Source organism: Carcharodon carcharias, chromosome 6 (assembly GCF_017639515.1).
Source record: "Carcharodon carcharias isolate sCarCar2 chromosome 6, sCarCar2.pri, whole genome shotgun sequence".
Taxonomy (NCBI): domain Eukaryota; kingdom Metazoa; phylum Chordata; class Chondrichthyes; order Lamniformes; family Lamnidae; genus Carcharodon; species Carcharodon carcharias.
Window position 1 is genome coordinate 2,166,591 of NC_054472.1, and position 19,005 is coordinate 2,185,595.

General features: G+C 46.8%; 1 protein-coding gene across 3 annotated transcripts in view; it reads left to right on the forward strand.

The window, feature by feature from the left end:
- Positions 1-259: 259 nt before the first annotated feature.
- Positions 260-19,005, forward strand: part of bmper (BMP binding endothelial regulator) — a 159,304-nt gene continuing 140,558 nt past the window's right edge. For 2 of the 3 annotated variants that reach the window (XR_005943271.1, XM_041189104.1), the window contains exons 1-2: positions 260-771; positions 860-945. Coding sequence is in view for 1 of the 3 variants with exons in the window: in XM_041189104.1 (XP_041045038.1) it covers positions 657-771; positions 860-945 (201 nt within the window). In the remaining 2 variants the exon portion in view is untranslated. Of the gene's footprint in view, positions 772-859; positions 946-19,005 lie in introns of those variants that run through there. The other variant, XM_041189105.1, reaches the window with a different exon arrangement.

A 19,005-nucleotide genomic window follows, 5' to 3' on the forward strand; every position in this document is an offset into this window, starting at 1 on the left:
CACTCCGAGCACCTCCCGGTGCAGCCCCTGGACACGCGTGAGGAGATAAAAAATTATAATCGACCAACTGGACCCGTGGGAATCTCCAGGGGCTGAAAGTCTCTTTCGAGGAGAGTTTGGTGGGGTGGGGTGGGGTGGGGGGATCTGAATCGACCCAGAGGCTGGTTGGGTGACAAGCATCCAGTGGTGTGTTCAGTAGGTGATCTACAGGATGTGTGCTTTGCTTTGGCAGTCCCTCAGTGATAAGTTAGCTGCTGGGTGCACCGGGAGAGACGGCAGACTCCCGGGCGCTAACTCAGAGAAGGCTGCACTGTGATGGTACAGCTCACTCTCTCTCTCTCTCTCACACACAAACACACACACACACACACACACAACAGCCCCGCCTGCAAACTGGGACCTGCACTCCCCAGGTCCCAGGCACAGCTCCGGTGTAGATGGTCGGGACGGCGAGGAGGAGAGTCGGGATGAGTAGCTGTCACTGATGATTCACTCTTGGCTGTAGTTGTGTCAGCCTCGCTGGTTGATACTGAGCACGCTGTGTATCTGTGGGTTAGAGACTGGCACTCCGCTCATTGATGAGGAGGAGACCCGGAGAGCCGGGCTGTCTGTCGCTGGGATAGTTAGATTCCTGCCGGGGTTGCTTCATTGAAGAGATGGTGTTTAACTTCGGGAGCAGCCTGGCAAGCTGGCCAAACTCGTGCAGCCGTTTATCGGTCTGTGTTTTAATTTGTCTTTCTCAGATTACCGTCTCTCCGTCTCTACTGACAGGTAAGGAAACCCTGGTCCTATTATTAAACACATCCAATATTCTAAACTCTGGAGAACAGGCTAATCATTTCGGTGTTTTAATATTCAGGCTCGGTGGCAAGCTGTGAGAATGAAGGCGACGCGATAGAAATCCCGCGGATTACGGACAATCCCTGTATCTCCTGTCAGTGTTTGGTGAGTTTCAGGAGCGAAGCGCCGGGTTTGATCTGTCAAAAGTGATGATTAAAAGCCACGTTTTACTGTGATGAGCGGTTCTGGTCCAGCTTCCCAGGATGGTCATTACACACACACCCCATGTCAATGTGTGTGTTTCTCTAGCAGGCTCAGTGAGTATAACACCCCCTGGTATGTGTGCAGGACCCACACCATAGGAATCACCGATGCTGCAGTTTATGGGATACCATGGGCCAGAGATGATCAAAGACAAACTCTCAGCGGATGATCTGCTGGTTGTTAATCAGAGCAGCGACTTGGGGCCATAGTTTGTGGGAGGACCCCTAGCCAAGTTTAGTTATTTTTGAAACTTAAATGAAATATTTCTGCCCTGCTAATTCAGTAGGTGCTGAGATTGAGAATTGTAAAACGGGGGCTGTTTCTGCCCGGCTCTAGGATCCCAGATCCCGGCCCGGGGATTCCCAGATCCCAGCCCGGAGGATCCCAGATCCCTGCCCGGGGAATCCCAGATCCCAGCCCAGAGGATCCCAGATCTCAGGCCGGGGGATCCCAGATCCCGGCCCGGAGGATCCCAGATCCCGGCCCGGGGATTCCCAGATCTCAGCCCGGGGATTCCCAGATCTCAGGCCGGGGGATCCCAGATCCCGGAGGATCCCAGATCCCGGCCCGGGGATTCCCAGATCTCAGCCCGGGGATTCCCAGATCTCAGCCCGGGGGATCCCAGCCCGGAGGATCCCAGATTCCTGCCCGGGAAATCCCAGATCCCAGCCCGGAGGATCCCAGATCCCCACCCGGGGGATCCCAGATCCCAGCCCGGAGGATCCCAGATCCCAGCCCGGAGAATCCCAGATCCCAGGCCGGGGGATCCCAGATCCCTGCCCGGAGAAGCCCAGTGGTGTTGGGCTTGGGAGGCTGTTGCTGTTTTGCAGTAACCGCCAGACAAAAACTCTCACAGATAGAGAAACACAAACACAAGGACACAGAGATACACAGAGACACAGACACTTACAGGGAGACACACACACACACACACACACCTACAAAGACAAGGATAGACATACAGGTACAGACACACAGACACCCAAAGAGACACAGACATGTACATGCATACAGACGCACATACAGAGACACACACACTCAAACACGGGTTAATTCCACAGCAGGAGGATTTCCTCTCTATCTGTCAATCACTGTCAGTCACTCGGGACCCGCGCCTTGCGGCCTTTCTGTGTGTAGCCTGCTCTCAATTTAATTCCCTGCCTATTACCTGCTCGTAGCCATCCATATGTTTAGGTTTCTTGCATTCCAAACCAAAAACATCCATATGTCATTCCCGATTTCAATTTGCAACTCAAATTCAGCATTTATATCCCTATAAATGTAGGATATCTCTAATCCCCCATGATTAAATGTTAATATGGTGACTGCAGGTGTTCCTGCCATGGAGTTTATGTATTTATTGCTGGATGGTAAATCCTTTCACAATTCAGCGTCAGGAAAAGGCTCCCAATGTATTCGGGAAGGTTCCACCGCATTTTGTTTCTCTAATGGAAACCAAAAATTCTGCAAGCACTGGAAATCTGAAACAAAAGCAGGAAACATTTTAACAGATCAGACAGCATCTGTGGCGAGAATAGGCAAGTTACTGATTTAGGCAGTTCACTGAAATGTTAACCTCATCATCTTTTCTAAAGTCAATCCAGGGAGCTCCAGCTCGACATTCTGTCGCACTCTCCCATTCTAGCGGTGCATATGCTCCGGCTCCCACTCCCACTCCAGCCTCTTTGGCCATTTGTCCACTCGCCCGCGGCTCCGGCCGTTATTCGGAAATTTTGGGGTCATCACTTCAACCAGTTTCACAGGGAAACTGAGGAGGACCCAGGCGCTGACCGGGGGTGGGGAGACGGAGCGCTATCTCTGCATCAGTTCAAGTGCCTGAGTGAATCCAGCTCAGTCTACAGGAGGTTTGCACAATCCAGATTGACCAGGGTTAGGCTTTGAGTGTCCGTGAAGCCGGGACTTGTGTGGGGACATTGCCCGGGGATTTCCCCTTCATTCTTATTATCTTCTGTCTGCACAGCACATTGCAGCGACCGAGCTGAAGCTGCAGCTTGATTTTTATTGGCATTGCCCACAACGCAAAGAAAGAGCAGCAACTTCAAGGGCTGAGCAAGGCTTTATAAAAAAAAACAAACCTTGGTCAGGTAAACAGGGCCAGTAGTCTAATGGCAGAGGTCAGCTGTTCAGATCTGACTCCCACTCTCCTCAGGTGCCCTGTGTATTGTGGTCAGGATCACTCTGCATATCATCTGCAAAGACTTCCTCTGGTCTGGGACAACCCTGTGGAGCAGGAGGAGTCTTTCCCTGCCTGTCATTGGTTGTACCGTATCAACATCATGGTCACATTCTGAAGGAATCTCACTGGAAAGCGTGAACAGGGAAACTTAGCTATTGATATTAGAATAATCAGGAAGGACTGTCCCTCCCTCTAACCAGGTACTTGTGACAGCTTATGCTTCCCCTCCAATGGAATCAGTTATGGGGCTCTCAGATGAGAAAAATGTGATTTCTGTGAGAAGTGTCCTCCCACACACAGGACACTGATGTCAGGTTGATCACTTATTGATTTCCTTTGATCTCTCTCTTTGGCAGGTTGGATGTGACCTGGGTTTAACCTTTCTTTCCTCATTGTGAAGCACATTTCACTGCCCCAACATTACTTTTATTTATTCATGGGATGTGGGTGGCACAGGATAGTCCAGCATTTATTGCCCATCCCTAGTTGCCATTGAGAAGGTGGTGGTGAGCTGCCTTCTTGAACCGCTGCAGTCCATGTGGTGTAGGTACACCCACAGTGCTGTTAGGGAGGGAGTTCCAGGATTTTGACCCAGCGACAGTGAAGGAACAGTGATATATTTCCAAGTCAGGATGGTGAATGACTTGGAGGGGAACTTCCAGGTGGTGGTATTCCCATCTATCTGCTGCCCTTGTCCTTCTCAATGGTAGTGGTCATGGGTTTGGAAGGTGCTGTCTAAGGAGTCTTGGTGAGTGCATCTTGTAGGTTATAAGTACCACTGCTACTGTGCATCAGTGGTGGAGGGAGTGAATGTTAAATGTGGTGATTGGGTGCTGGTCAGGCAGTTGATTTGTACATTGTAGATGGAGGACAGGCTTTGGGGAGTCAGGAGGTGAATTACTCTCTGCAGAATTCCTAACCTTTGACCTCTTGTAGCCATAGTATTTATATGGCTAGTCCTGGTCAGTTTCTGGCAATGGTAACCCCCAGGATGTTGATAGTGGGGGATTCAGTGATGGTAATGTCATTGAACATCAAAGGGTGATGGTTAGATTCTCTCTTGTTGGAGATGGTCATTGCCTGGCATTTGTGTGGCACGAATGTTACTTGCCACTTGTCAGCCCAAGCCTGGATATTGTCCAGGTCTTGTTGCATTTGGACATGGACTGCTTCAATATCTGAGGAGTTGCAAATGGTGCTGAACATTGTGCAATCATCAGTGAACATCCCCACTTCTGACCTTATGATGAAAGGAACTGAAATTGGTTGGACCTCAGGCAGCTCCCTGAGGAGCTCCTGACCTGGGCCAACTGACCAACACAGGAGCTTCACCTCACTTCAACCACCTTCCTGCCTAATCTGGCATTGGATAATCAGACTGATCACCCAGCCAACCTTTGCTACAGTGTACTAACATACATACAAACATACGAATTTGGGGCAGGAGTAGGCCATTTGGCCCTTGGAGCCTGCCCTGCCATTGGATAAAATCATGGCAGATCTGATTGTGGCTTCAATTGCGCTTTCCTGTCGACCCCTAATAACCTTTGACTGTCTTGTTAATCAAGAATCTATCTAACTCAGCCTTAAAAATATTCAGTGACCCAGCCTCTGGGGAAGGGAATTCCACAAACCAATGACCCTCAGAAAGAAATAATTTCTCCTCATCTCCATTTTAAATGGGAGATCGCTTGTTTTTAAATTGTGGCTGGAATTTTCCAGCCTCTCACACCACCGGGATCTTCCGGTCCTGCCAGTCTGAATGGAGATTTCAATGGCTCGCTGGGGCCCCACTGCGGGGGGAAACCACCACCCCCATGGGGGGCTAGAAAATCCTGGCCTGGTCCCCTAGATCCACCCAATCAAGTCCCCTCAGGATCTTACATGTTTCAATAAGATCACCTCTCATTGTCCTAAACTCCAATGGATATCAACCCAACCTGTTCAACTTTTCTTCACAGGATGATTCTTCATCCAGGTATCAGTCAAGTGAATCTTCTCTGAACTATTTCTAATGCAATTATATTCTTTCTTAAGTAAGAAGACCAAAACTGTACACAGTACTGCAGATGTGGTCTCACCAAGGTCCTGTACTTGGTGCAGTAAAACTTCCCTACTTTTAAATTCCATTCCTCTTGCAATAAACACCAACATTCCACTTGCCTTCCGAATCACTGGCTGTACCAGCATACTAACATTTTGTGATTCATGTGCCAGGACACCCAGATCCCTCTGTACTGCAGAAGGATAATACAACAATAACTTCAATTCCATATGGTACAATCATTGTGCAAAAATAAAGTAATTTGTGTTGAGATAGCATCTTTCACAACCTCAGGACATCCAACATATTTTACTGCTGATGCAGTACTTTTGAAGTGTCGTTATTGTTGTAATGTAGGAAACATTGAGAAGATGGTGATCGACCTTCTTCTTGAACTGCTGGTGGTGGATTTGATGCAACTGAGTGTCTTGCTAGGCCATTTCAGAAGTCAGTGTTGACTACATTGACTACATTGCTGTGTGCAGTTAGATTCAGGGCCAGACTGGATGAGGACTGCAAGTTTCCTTCCCTGAAGGACATTAATGAACCAGTTGGGTCTTTACAGAACTTGACATCCTCATGATCACTTCTACTGAGACCAGCTTTTTAACAAATTTTTGAAAGTGAATTCCAATTCTCCAGGGTAGGATTTAAACTCACGTCCTCTGAATTACTAGTTCAGCAACATTACCATTACACTACCATATTTTCTCTTGTGTTCCTTTGTACATACACCCTGACACATTAAATTCACCTTCACTATGCAAACTCTCCACACACTACCAGTGATAACCTGCCCCATGATTAGATGCAATTTTTTCCAGTCAGTTGCAGATCTAAAGCAGCAGGTCTCTTGATAGGAGTAGCTAAAAGCAGGACAGGAGGAGGTGGCAGACCTAAACTGTATGACTTGCTGTGTGTGCTGACTTCTTTGTGGTATCCAGGACTTAGGAACAGCATGGCTGCAGACCTGAGGGATGCTGCTTATTGAATCTTGTTCCATTGGTTGAGGTGGGTGCAAAATATTTCCTAACGCTATTCAAAGACCAGGGGACTGATATTCCACTCTTAACCTGCACCACAAAACAGGGTCATTAATGTAGATTATTACTGTTTGTGGGTTCTGGCTATTCCCAAAATGCACTGCTGCTGAAACATGAAATGGCTTGTGGAGGGTATGATGTGGCATCCTAGAAATTCATCCTTCCTGAACTCTTCTAATTGCTATCTTATGTACAAAAGTTAGTACAAGATACACTTTATTCCTAGTCTAACATGCTCCATAATTTTAATTTCAATCCAAATGTGTCCTTTTCCTATTTATTCCTGATTATGCCTCTTTGCTAGTGAAGATTGAGGAATCAGCAGAAATGAGAGCTCAGTTAGCCCCACCACCCTATCCTTCTATCCCGCTTCCCCTTAAACACATTTTTACTGTTTGTCTCGGCAGTCCTTGTGGTAGTGAGTTCCATAATCTCACTATTCTTTGGAGAAAGGAGTTTCTCCTCAATTCTCTATTAGATTTATCAGTGACTGTCTTATATTCATTGCCCCTAGTTTTGATCCTCTGCTAGTGGTAATATCTTCTACTTTGACCCTATCAAGCCTTTTCATAATTTTAAAAACCATCTTCAAACCACGCAACCTTTTATTTTCTAGAGAATAGAGCTGGCCTGTTCAGCCTTTCCCGATTGGTATTTCGGGAATCAATGCTTGCAATTTATTTTGCACCATCTGCTGTGCCTCTGCGTCCTTTTCATTTAGATTATTCACCTGATGAGATTGTAGCTTTCTGCCTTCTCCATACTGAAAAAGTTGTGGAAAAACAGCATTCCCTGTGATAGCTTGCTGGCAAACACTGGCACTACTTTAACCATCGGATGTCACAGTGCTGTACACATCTACTGGGCTTTGTAGTTTGTTGTGGAATACTTAACAGCTTGATTACAGTGAACCATGACTGGTGTGTAAACCTGAATGATTGTGAGGCTGAAACCAGTTTGGAATCCATTCTAATATCTCACTTCATAACAATATTCAGCATTACTGAACCAGACAGGAAGCTCCCCAGTTCAGTGTTGGCTTGTGCTAAGTTGGATGATAGCAGAGAGGCCACAGTGGCAGTATTAGTCTCAGTACCTGCCACACTTGAGAGAAGACTAAATCAATCATGACTTCCTGCTTTAATTGCTCTGCAGTGACTCTCCTGAAACTTGTGTGTGTGTGTCACACAGTTGACTGAGGCTAGTTCCTGTGGAAACCCCTGCATTTTATTTATTTATTGCTGCTCTCTTCTCTCACTCTCCTGATTTCAGTGGTTGGGAGATGGTGGCATAGTGGTAACATCACTGGGCTGATAATCCAGGCTAATGCTCTGGGGACACGGGTTCAAATTCCACCACAGCAGCTGGTGGAATTTAAATTCAATTAATAAATCTGAAATATAAAGCCAGTCTCAGTGATGACTAGCTAGTTCACATCTCAGTGATGGTGACCACAAAACTATCATTGATTGTTGTAAAACCCCATCTGGTTCACCAACGCCCTTTAGGGAAGGAAATTTGTCATCCTTACCTGGTCTGGCCTACATGTGACTCCAGTCCCACAGCAATGTGGTTGACTCTTAAATGCTCCCTGAAATGGCCAAGCAATCTACTCCGTTCAAGAGCAATTAGGGATGGGCAACAAATACTAGCCTCACCACAATGCCACAATCCATGAGAGAAGAAAAAAATTCCCGGGAGTCATCACCTGCCCAAGTGACTCTCAATAGATCGTGAGATTTTATTTTACTTTAATGGAAGGCTACATGCAGAAACTGCTAATATGGTTTTTGTTCAATTCCTATTGAGGAGAAGGAATATTTGGGGGGTACTTTTGATGCAAATTGCTGTTGAGAAGCTCTCAGAGACATTCCTCAGGGATTTTCTCAGAGATTCTCCTGCTTCATTGCTACAAGTTTGACCAAGACCCTACTTACAGTCTGGGGCCAGTGAAGACAGCAGGAAATCCTCTCCTAGCATTATTTTTATAGTCCATGCATGGGCTTTATGGAGGCTTGCTCTGTTCCCAAATTACCCAGAGGTTATCGGAGCAGACAACAGGGTGAAATTGGCCTTGTGCATTAGCACATAGTGCCCAAGAACAAATCAGCTGCCTGTTTTACCACTCACCCAATTTTACTTCCCATTGATTTTAATAAAGGTTGTGAAATGAACTGTCGATTCACTATCGCTGGTTTTGTGTTAATGTTCTTTACCAATTTCAGCACCCCCATCCCACATCCTCTAGAGTTTCTGTGGAAGGAGAGAATTGCATTTCTCTAGTGCCTTCTAGTGCCTTTCACAACCTCAGGACATCTCAAAATGCTTTACAGCCAATGAAGCCCTTTGTTTTTGAAGCGTAGTCACTGCTGTGATGTAGGGAATCAATGGGAGTCTGTGCTTGGGAAGTGAAATCTGTCTGATGATGTGGCCACAGCGCTCTTGCAGTTTGTGGGCTTTACGTTGTCGGGAAAGAATTTCCCGGTGTTTTCTGATATCAGCCACTGTTATTCCCTTTCTCCAACATTCTCAAGGAGTTGAAGTCACTAGGGATTGGGGAGGCTGGTAACATGAGATGGCTCTATTTAACGGGCAGGGTGAGAACTGACATGGAGCTGAAAGCCTTTCTCTACCCTGGCATCCTGAACTGGGGGAAGGAACACTACCTTTGGATACCACAGCTGAGTACTCAAGAGAATCCAACCCCCTTGGTACGGCCACAACCTACATTAGCAACCAGCCCCCTCTATAATGTAGCCATAAAAACTCAATTTTTGGGTTATTTTCAGCTGTGCTTGCGCTGAAAGTTAATCCAGACGCTCTGCCCTGTTTATACAAAGATTCATCCAAACACCCTACCCTGTTTATATGAGGGACAACTCTGCATTAAGAATTTGGAACAAACGTTGATCTCCATGCATTGAGGCCTGGTCACCCAATTACATTTTTTGGGAAGCTCAGCAACTGTTTGGGTCAATAAATAGGATATAAAGCTGCCAGTTGAGTTGGAATCTCAACTGCTGAGTTATAGTCAATTTTGTGTAGTTAGCTCTGGCCAAGTAGAAACTAGATTGAGACTGTCCAAAACAATTTTGCTCAGAACTTCTATAACTGGCAAGAAGATATCATTGCCTCAGTCTGGCACTAGGCCCCAGGAATAAAAGAACAGTGTGTAACGCACTGCACCACCCAATCTCTCATCTGTTTACAGTCTTTAGTTACAAAGTGTCTCCACCATCTCATATTAGGAGTGTGTTGGGATACTCACCACTCACCTGGGTGCCTGTGGCTCCAACAACACCCAACAATATCCACCAGCACCCAGGACAGAGCAGGTCACTCGATTAACACCTCAACATTGGACTCAACATCAATCCCTCCACCATTGGTGCACCCTGGTTACAGCAATTCACCTCCCTCCCCTTGACTTCTAACGCCTCAAAGGACATGGTCAACAGGCACTTCCAGGTTCCCCTCCAAGTCACCCCCACCCCATCCTGACCCGGCACAGATGGCTGTTCCTTCATTGTTGCTGGGTCAATATTCTGAAACTCCTGACATTACGCTGTCATGGAAGCCCAGTCCATACAAGGGCAACAAGAAGACCCGTTACTCTTCCTGAACCTATTTGGGGATATGAATGCAATCCTTACCAGCAACACCCAAACGTTGAGGATGAATGTTTAGAAGCCAGTGTGAATGGTGTACACCTCCTCATGTCCACTCATCAGTCCCAGCTCCGAGTTAGTTATTTTTAAAATGACAATGTTTATCAAGATTTGTATTGAATGACACAATGAAAAATGAATTCTAGTCTGGGCTGTGTTACCGAGTGAACATGTGTTTCCTCAGACAGTCGTGGCACTTTAATATCCATAGGATTTTCAGGTGTCTGCGTGTAACTTTGCCAGAAGATGGGTACAAACCCCAAACAAATGGACATTAACCTCAGACAAATGGACTGCAGGATGGTCAGACTGACCCCTCTGCCACCAGTTGGTGAAGAACACTCTTGATTAACCACACCGGCAATACCGACACCAGCAGCTGAAGAGTCTCATGTGAGAACTGGAAGAGTTGGGGACATTGTGACTAAATTGTGCACAGTGTTGGCAAATATCCAATTGTTTTCAATAACCTTACCTAGCTTCCATTGGCTATTGATCTTATTTACATATTACTCACTCGGTATTACTTAGCCCAGTGTGACCACGATTTTAAAAATGCAGCAATTAAATTAGAACATTGCATGTGGAATAATGTGTAACTCAGCATGATTACAATGATCTAATGGAGGATTTCACATGGTACTTTATCCTGACTAACTGCAGTTCCAGTGATGTGTGGCCAATAACTGAACGTGCAATTTGATTATGACCATGAACTGACCCCCACTGGGAGTTGTTGTTTAGAATATTTGTCATTTAACTTTATCAGGGAGGAGAAATTGATTAAAATTTCCATCTGTTTTGCACCGGTATTGACATGTCGGTGTGGTGTCCCCACATACAAACTGCTTTTCCTTTTGATCCTCAAAATTTGAGATGATCATAGAGTTACATTGAAGGAACAGCACAGAAGCAGGCCATTCAGCCCATCTACTCCGTTCTGGTGTTCCTGTTTCAACTGAGCATCCTCCCACCCCCTCTTCATCTCACCCCATCAGCATATCCTTCTTTCTCCCTCATGTGTTTGTCTAGTTTTCCCTTAAATATATCTATACTATTCATCTCAACCACCCCCTGCAGGAGTGAGTTCCACATTCTCACCACTCTCTGGGTAAAGATGTTTCTCCTGAATTCCCAATTGAACATAGAAATATAGGAGCAGGAGTAGGCCATTTGGCCCATCAAGTTTGCTCTGCCATTAATGGCTAATCATCTACCTCAATGGCACTCTCTCGCATTATCTCCATATCTCTTGATGTCCAAATCTCCAGAAGTTTATCAATTTCTGTCTTGAACATGCTCAATGTTTGAGTTTCCACAGCCCTCTGGGGTAGAGAATTCAAAAGATTCACCACCCTCTGAGTGAAGAAATTCCTTCTCATTTCAGCCTTAAATGGTCTGCCCATTATTCCGAGACTGTATTCCCTGGCTTTAGACTCACCAGCCTGGGGTAACATCTTATCTACATCCAGCCTGTCATGTCCTGTAAGAATTTTGTAAGTTTCAATTAGGTCACCACTCTTCGAAACTCCAGGAATACAGACCCAGTCTCTTCAATCTCTCTTCGTAAGACAATCCCACTGTCCCAGGGATTAGATTGGTGAACCCCCATTGCACTGCTTTAGATAAGAGACCAAAACTGTACACAATACTCCAGGTGCAGTCTCACCAAGGGTCTATATAATTGCAGCAACACAACCTTACTCCTGAACTCAAATCCCCTTGTGATGAGGGCCAACATACCATTTACCTTCCTAATTGCTTGTTACACCTGCCTGTTAGCTTTTAGTGACTCATGAACAAGGACACCCAGGTCCCTTTGGACATCAACACTTCCCAACCTCTCACTATTTAAGAAATATTCTGCCTTTCTGTTTTTTCTACCAAAGTGAAAGCTTCACACTTATTCACATTATATTCTACCTGTCCTGTTCTAGCCTATTCACTTAGCCTGTCCAAGTCCTCTTGAAGCCTCCTTGCATCTTCCTCAAAACTTACATTCCCATCCAGTTTGGTGTCATTAGCAAATCTGGAAATATTACAATTGGTCCCCACATCCCAATCATTTATATAGACTGTGAACAGTTGAGGACCTAGTACAGGTCCTAGAGGTACCCCACTAGTAACAGCCTGCCATCCCGAGAATGATCAGTTTATTCCTATTCTCTGCTTTCTCTCTGTTAACCAATGCTTAATCCATAATAGTATATTTCATCCAATTCCATGTGCTCTACTTTTATTTACTAACCTCTTGTGTGGGACCTTATCAAAAGCAGTCTAAAAATCCAAATACACCACATCTACTGGTTCTCCTTTATCTGTGCTACAGGTAACATCCTCAAAAAACTCTTAACAGGTTTGTCAAAAACAATTTTCCTTTTATAAATCCATGTTGATTCTGCCCAATTTTACCATCACTTTCTATGTGTCCAGTTATTACATCCTTTATAATAAATTCTAACATATCCCTTACTAGATCTCTACTTCTCCATTCTCCCTCTCCCTCCCTTCTTAAATAGTGGGATTACATTTGCTACTTTCCAGTCCACAGGAACCTTTCTAGAATCCATAGAATTTTGAAAGGTAACCACTAATGTATCCACCATCTCTATAGCCACCTCCTTCATCACTCTGGGATGTAGCTAATCTGGTCCAGGGGATTTATCAACCTTCAACCCAGTTAACTTTTCAAGTACTACATCTTCACTAATATTCATTTCTTTCAGCGTCTCAGTTTCACATGTCCTTTGGTTGCCTAGAATTTCTGGGAGATTTTCTGTATCTTCTTCCTTTATATGAAGGATGTGATTGCACTGGAGGGGGTGCAGAGGAGATTCACCAGGATGTTGCCTGGGAAGAAACATTTAAGTTAGGAAGAGAGGTTGGATAGACTTGGGTTGTTTTCTTTGTAGCAGAGAAGACTGAGGGGCAACCTGATCGAGGTGTACAAGATTATGAGGGGCATGGACTGAGTGGATAGGGAGCAGCTGTTCCCCTTAGTTGAAGGGTCAGTGACAAGGGGACTTAAGTTCAAGGTGAGGGGCAGGAGGTTTAGAGGGGATGTGAGGAAAAACCTTTTTACCCAGAGGGTGGTGACGGTCTGGAATGCACTGCCTGGGGGGGTGGTGGAGGCAGGTTGCCTCACATCCTTTAAAAAGTACCTGGATGAGCACTTGGCACGTCATAACCTTCAAGGTTATGGGCCAAGTGCTGGTAAATGGGATTAGGTAGGTGGGTCAGGTGTTTCCCATGTGTTGGTACAGACTCGATGGGCTGAAGGATCTCTTCTGCACTGAGATCCTGTGAAGACAGACACAAAGTAATTGTTTAGTTTTTTCCACTATTTCCCGGTTTGCCATTATAAATTCTGCTGCCTCACCTGTAATGGGCCCACATTTGTCTGAGCTAATCTTTTCCTTAACATGTATCTAAAGAAGCTTTTACAGTCCGCCTTTATATTCCTCACTTGTTTGCATTCATATTCTCTTTTCCCTTTTGTAATCAGTTTCTTGGTCCTCCTTTGCTGGGTTCTAAATTTTTAAAAAATTCATTCTTAGGATGTGGGCTTCGCTGGCTGGGCCAGCATTTATTGCCCATCCCTAATTGCCCTTGAGAAGGTGGTGGTGGTGAGCTGCCTTCTTGAGCTGCTGCAGTCCATGTGCTGTAGGTATACCCACAGTGCTGTTAGGGAGGGAGTTCCAGGATTTTGACCCAGCGACAGTGAAGGAACGGCGATATATTTCCAAGTCAGGATGGTGAGTGACTTGGAGGGGAACTTCCAGGTGTGGTGTTCCCATCTATCTGCCCTTGTCTGCCTATTTGGTAGTGGTCATGGGTTTGGAAGGTGCTGTCTAAGGAGCCTTGGTGAGTTCCTGCTGTGCATGTTGTAGATGGTACACACACTGCTGATACTGTGCATCAGTGGTGGAGGGAGTGAATGTTTGTGGATGTGGTGCCAATCAAGTCGGCTGCTTTGTCCTGGATGGTGTCAAGTTTCTTGAGTGTTGTGTGAGCTGCACTCATCCAGGCAAGTGGGGAGTATTCCATCACACTCCTGACTTGTGCCTTGTTGATGGTGGACAGGCTTTGTGGAGTCAGGAGGTGGGTTACTCACCGCAGGATTCCTAGCCCCTGACCTGCTCTTGTAGCCACAGTATTTATATGACTAGTCCAGTTCAGTTTCTGGTCAATGGTAACCCCAGGATGTTGATGGTGGGGATTCAGCAATGGTAATGCCATTGAATGTCAAAGGGTGATGGTTAGACTCTCTCTTGTTGGAGATGGTCATTGCCTGGCACTTGTGTGGTGTGAATGTTACTTGCCACTTGTCAGCCCAAACCTGGATATTGTCCAGGTCTTGCTGCATTTGGACATGGACTGCTTCAGTATCTGAGGAGTTGCGAATGGTGCTGAACATTGTGCAATCATCAGTGAACATCTCCACTTCTGACCTTATGATGGAAGGAAGGTCATTGATGAAGCAGCTGAAGATGGTTGGACCTAGGACACTACCCTGAGGAACCCCTGCAGTGATGTCCTGGAGCTGAGATGACTGACCTCTAACAACCACAACCATCTTCCTTTGTGCTAGGTATGACTCCAGCCAGCAGAGAGTTTTCCCCCAGATTCCCATTGGCTCAAGCTTTGCTAGGGCTCCTTGATTTTTTAAAAAATCATTCATGGGATGTGGGTGTCACTGGCTGGGCCAGCATTTATTGCCCATCCCTAGTTGCCCTTGAGAAGGTGGTGGCGAGCTGCCTATGGTTCAAGAACGCAGCTCACCACCATCTTTTCCAAAATCAATTAGCGACTGAGACCTCAGAGGACTCCTGCACTACCTGCCTGGTTCTCTTAGACTGTCTGGCAGCCACCCATTCCCTTCCTGCCTCCAGGTTCCTAGCCTGTGTTGTGAGCACCTTCCTGAATGTTCTATCCACATAGCTCTCAGCTTTGCGGATGTGTCACAGTGACTCCAGCTGCCACTCCAGCTCCGAAATCCGGAGCTCAGGTTTCTGCAGCTGGTGACACTTCCTGCACATGTGGTTGTCTAGGTCATTGTTAACTGCCACAACTTCCCACATACTACAGGACACACATTCCACGTGACCAAGCTGCCCTGTCATGTCTTTACTTCACTTACATTAACTTTATTTTACTTTGATTTACTTAAATTAACTTTATTTTACTTGGCTCTAACTTAGTAAACCTTACAACTATTGATAAATCTTCCTAGTGCTGATAAATCCAACTAATATTTAACACACTTTACAAGTTGCAATAAACTTTACTGAAAGCAGCTCTTTCCCCTGTGCACCAAATCCCCATGTGAACCTAATTCTCTACTCACTTGGCCTCCGTCTCACTCAGGGGCAGGTCTCCTGTCTCCTCGTGTGCCCCTTGCAATTGGATTTATTACTGACTATCTTATATTGATTGCCCCAAGCTCTGATCTCCAACACAAGTGGAAACATCAAACCCTTTCATAACTTTAAAGGCATCTGCCCGCTCACTCTGCCTGGTCACTCTGCCTGGTCACTCTGTCTCTGCCTCGTCACTCTGCCTGGTCACTCTGTCTCTGCCTGGTCACTCTGCCTGGTCACTCTGTCTCTGCCTGGTCACTCTGCCTGGTCACTCTGTCTCTGCCTGGTCACTCTGCCTGGTCACTCTGTCTCTGCCTGGTCACTCTGTCTGGTCACTCTGTCTCTGCCTGGTCACTCTGCCTCTGCCTGGTCATTCTGCCTGGTCACTCCGCCTCTGCCTGGTCACCCTGCCTGGTCACTCTGCCTCTGCCTGGTCACTCTGCCTGGTCACTCTGCCTCTGCCTGGTCACTCTGTCTGGTCACTCTGTCTCTGCCTGGTCACTCTGCCTCTGCCTGGTCACTCTGCCTGGTCACTCTGCCTCTGCCTGGTCACTCTGGTCATTCTGTCTCTGCCTGGTCACTCTGCCTCTGCCTGGTCACTCTGCCTCTGCCTGGTCACTCTGCCTGGTCACTCTGCCTCTGCCTGGTCACTCTGCCTCTGCCTGGTCACTCTGCCTGGTCACTCTGTCTCTGCCTGGTCACTCTGCCTGGTCACTTTGTCTCTGCCTGGTCACTCTGCCTGGTCACTCTGTCTCCACCTGGTCACTCTGCCTGGTCACTTTGTCTCTGACTGGTCACTCTGCCTGGTCACTTTGTCTCTGCCTGGTCACTCTGCCTGGTCACTCTGTGTCTGCCTGGTCACTCTGCCTCTGCCTGGTCACTCTGCCTGGTCACTCTGTGTCTGCCTGGTCACTCTGCCTGGTCACTCTGTGTCTGCCTGGTCACTCTGTCTCCACCTGGTCACTCTGCCTGGTCACTCTGCCTGGTCACTCTGTGTCTGCCTGGTCACTCTGTCTCCACCTGGTCACTCTGCCTGGTCACTTTGTCTCTGCCTGGTCACTCTGCCTGGTCACTCTGTGTCTGCCTGGTCACTCTGCCTCTGTCTGGTCACTCTGCCTGGTCACTTTGTCTCTGCCTGGTCACTCTGTCTGGTCACTCTGCCTGGTCACTCTGCCTGGTCACTTTGTCTCTGCCTGGTCACTCTGCCTGGTCACTCTGTGTCTGCCTGGTCACTCTGCCTGGTCACTCTGTCTCTGCCTGGTCACTCTGTCTCCACCTGGTCACTCTGCCTGGTCACTTTGTCTCTGACTGGTCACTCTGCCTGGTCACTCTGAGTCTTTTCTGGAGATTTGTAAACCACTCTCGATCTCTTCGATTCTGCAAACAAGAAACTTGGGCCAGAATTTGGGGGCAGGGCCCGCTCACTGAGGGGAAAATGACGCGGGATGACATTGGGAGGAACTCCCGATGTCATCCCATTCCCTTTAAATATTGAGGAGGGCGGGCGGACAGCGAAACCAGCTGTGCGCCCACTAACCTGTCAGTGGCCAATTAAGGCCATTGACAGGATCATTAAGATAATTAAAGACCCTGCCCGTCCAACCTTTAGGCTGGTGGGCAGGCCAGGAGCCCCAGTGGGCTTCTGATAATACAGGAAACCTCATCCACAGGCGGGATGAGGCTTCATGAACATTTTTAAAAACTTTAATAAATTTTAAGTGTTTATTATTAACGTGTCCCATCTCGTGTGACATTGTCACAGGAGGGGGACACCTTAATAATTTTAATATTTTTGTATTTTTAGACTTTATTTACCTCTCACAAATCTCCCTGAGACAGGACTTTGCCTCAGGGTGCACTCTGACAGATGGGGATTCCCTCCCCCCTCCCCCCTCCCCCCTGCACCACCCCCCCCCGCCTCCCCCTGCACAGGGAGCCTATAGCACATAGTGCTTCCTGTCGGGCAGGCCGCTGGCTGGGCCTTAATTGGCCCACCCACTCAAAATGGCGGCAGGCCCCGTTTCGGTGGCGGGGTTCGGCTGTCTACCCACGACTGAGCTGGTGGGGCCCACACGCCCAACTCTTGGTCTGTCCTTGAATGTTACCAAACAAAACTCCAAATATTCCATCTTCCAAAAATGTTGAAGAAGAGACTGTGGAATATGTTGAGCACTTCCCATACCTCAGCAGCCAGCTCTCCCAAAAGCGCAGCTGATCCCAGTGACGAGGAGATCCAACATGGGATCAGCTGCGCCAGTTCAGCCTTCTACAAACTACAGCAGTGAGTGTTTCACAACAAAGTCCTCATCAAAAGTGCCAGTTGTCATCGCCACACCCCTGCACTGCAGTGAGGCCTGGACTATGTATCAGCGACACAGAGCAGGAGAGAAATTCCATCAGCAATGCCTCCACCACATTCTCTGGAAGGCCATTGAGCAAAACCTAGTGTTATTCTTGAAGCCAGTTCCGCAAGCATTCAGGCAAAACTCTTGCAAAATTAACTTTGATGGATAGAACACTGTGTCCAGGTGGCAGTAAAGTGTCTTCCCCACTAGGTCTTGTTTACTCAACTCTCAAATGTCCAACATTCTGGTGGGGGGAGGGATGAGTGGGAGGGGGCAAAGCAGACACTTCAGAGACAGTCTGGAGGTCACCTTGAAGCGTGACAGCATTGATAATAATGACTGAGAGGATTTTGCTGTCAATCATTCAGAATGGCAACAACTTGTCCATCGAGTTGCATCATGCTTTGATTCACAATGTCTTACCAATGAGACAGAGCTGTGGCAGCGAAGGAAAGAAAAGGAAGCAAAGCCTGCCCTCGGGATCCCACTAGCCCCTGGAATGTCCAGTCCCCAAAGATCTACGGGTTGAGAATGGGTCTGTTCAGTCACATGAAGAACCAAGGCAGAAAACCACGACCCTGAGCAAAGGTTATCCTCAAATCGAGGTACAGCAGACCACAATGATGACGAATGAACAGCTTTTTGCAATGAATGCAAAAACATCTTGCTTTCTCTCCATTCCTGTATTTTACTGTTATCTCCTATTTCAATGTTAAAATACCCCTCTTCATTGCACCCACCGTCTCAATATGTATTCCCACCTTTTCACAGAGCAGGTTGTTCAGGGCTGCAGTCTAGATGGGGAGTCTCACTGGTGGGACTGAGTTTCTCCAAAAGAAGGCTGTTAATTTATACTGACGGACCTACAGGAGTGTGCCAGGAATTCCATACCCAATTCTCTGGATCTGCTGGGGAATCACACTCTGAACTCAAACCCAGAAAGACCTTCTTGCTTCTTAAAGGGGCACGAGCTGTGTGAGAAAAAGAAACAAGCAAATCTTATCTTTTTTGCCTGTGATGATGGAACATCGAGTGACAGACCCTCTGAGGGTGTAGTTTTTAAAATGATAATTGGCTTTATGTGGCTCTTATGTTCCTGGATCCTTTGACTTTATGGTCTTGGAAGGATTTTGATGCAATTTTTAATAAAATATTCCTTTAAACTAAGTATAACTCACAGGAGTTTAAATCTGCCTCGCAGCCACAGGACCCAGCTCGCTTCAGACAGTGACGGTTCATCAAATACAATCCCAATTAACATTCACACACAGGTCATTAACGCAACCCCCATTGCTCTGATCAGG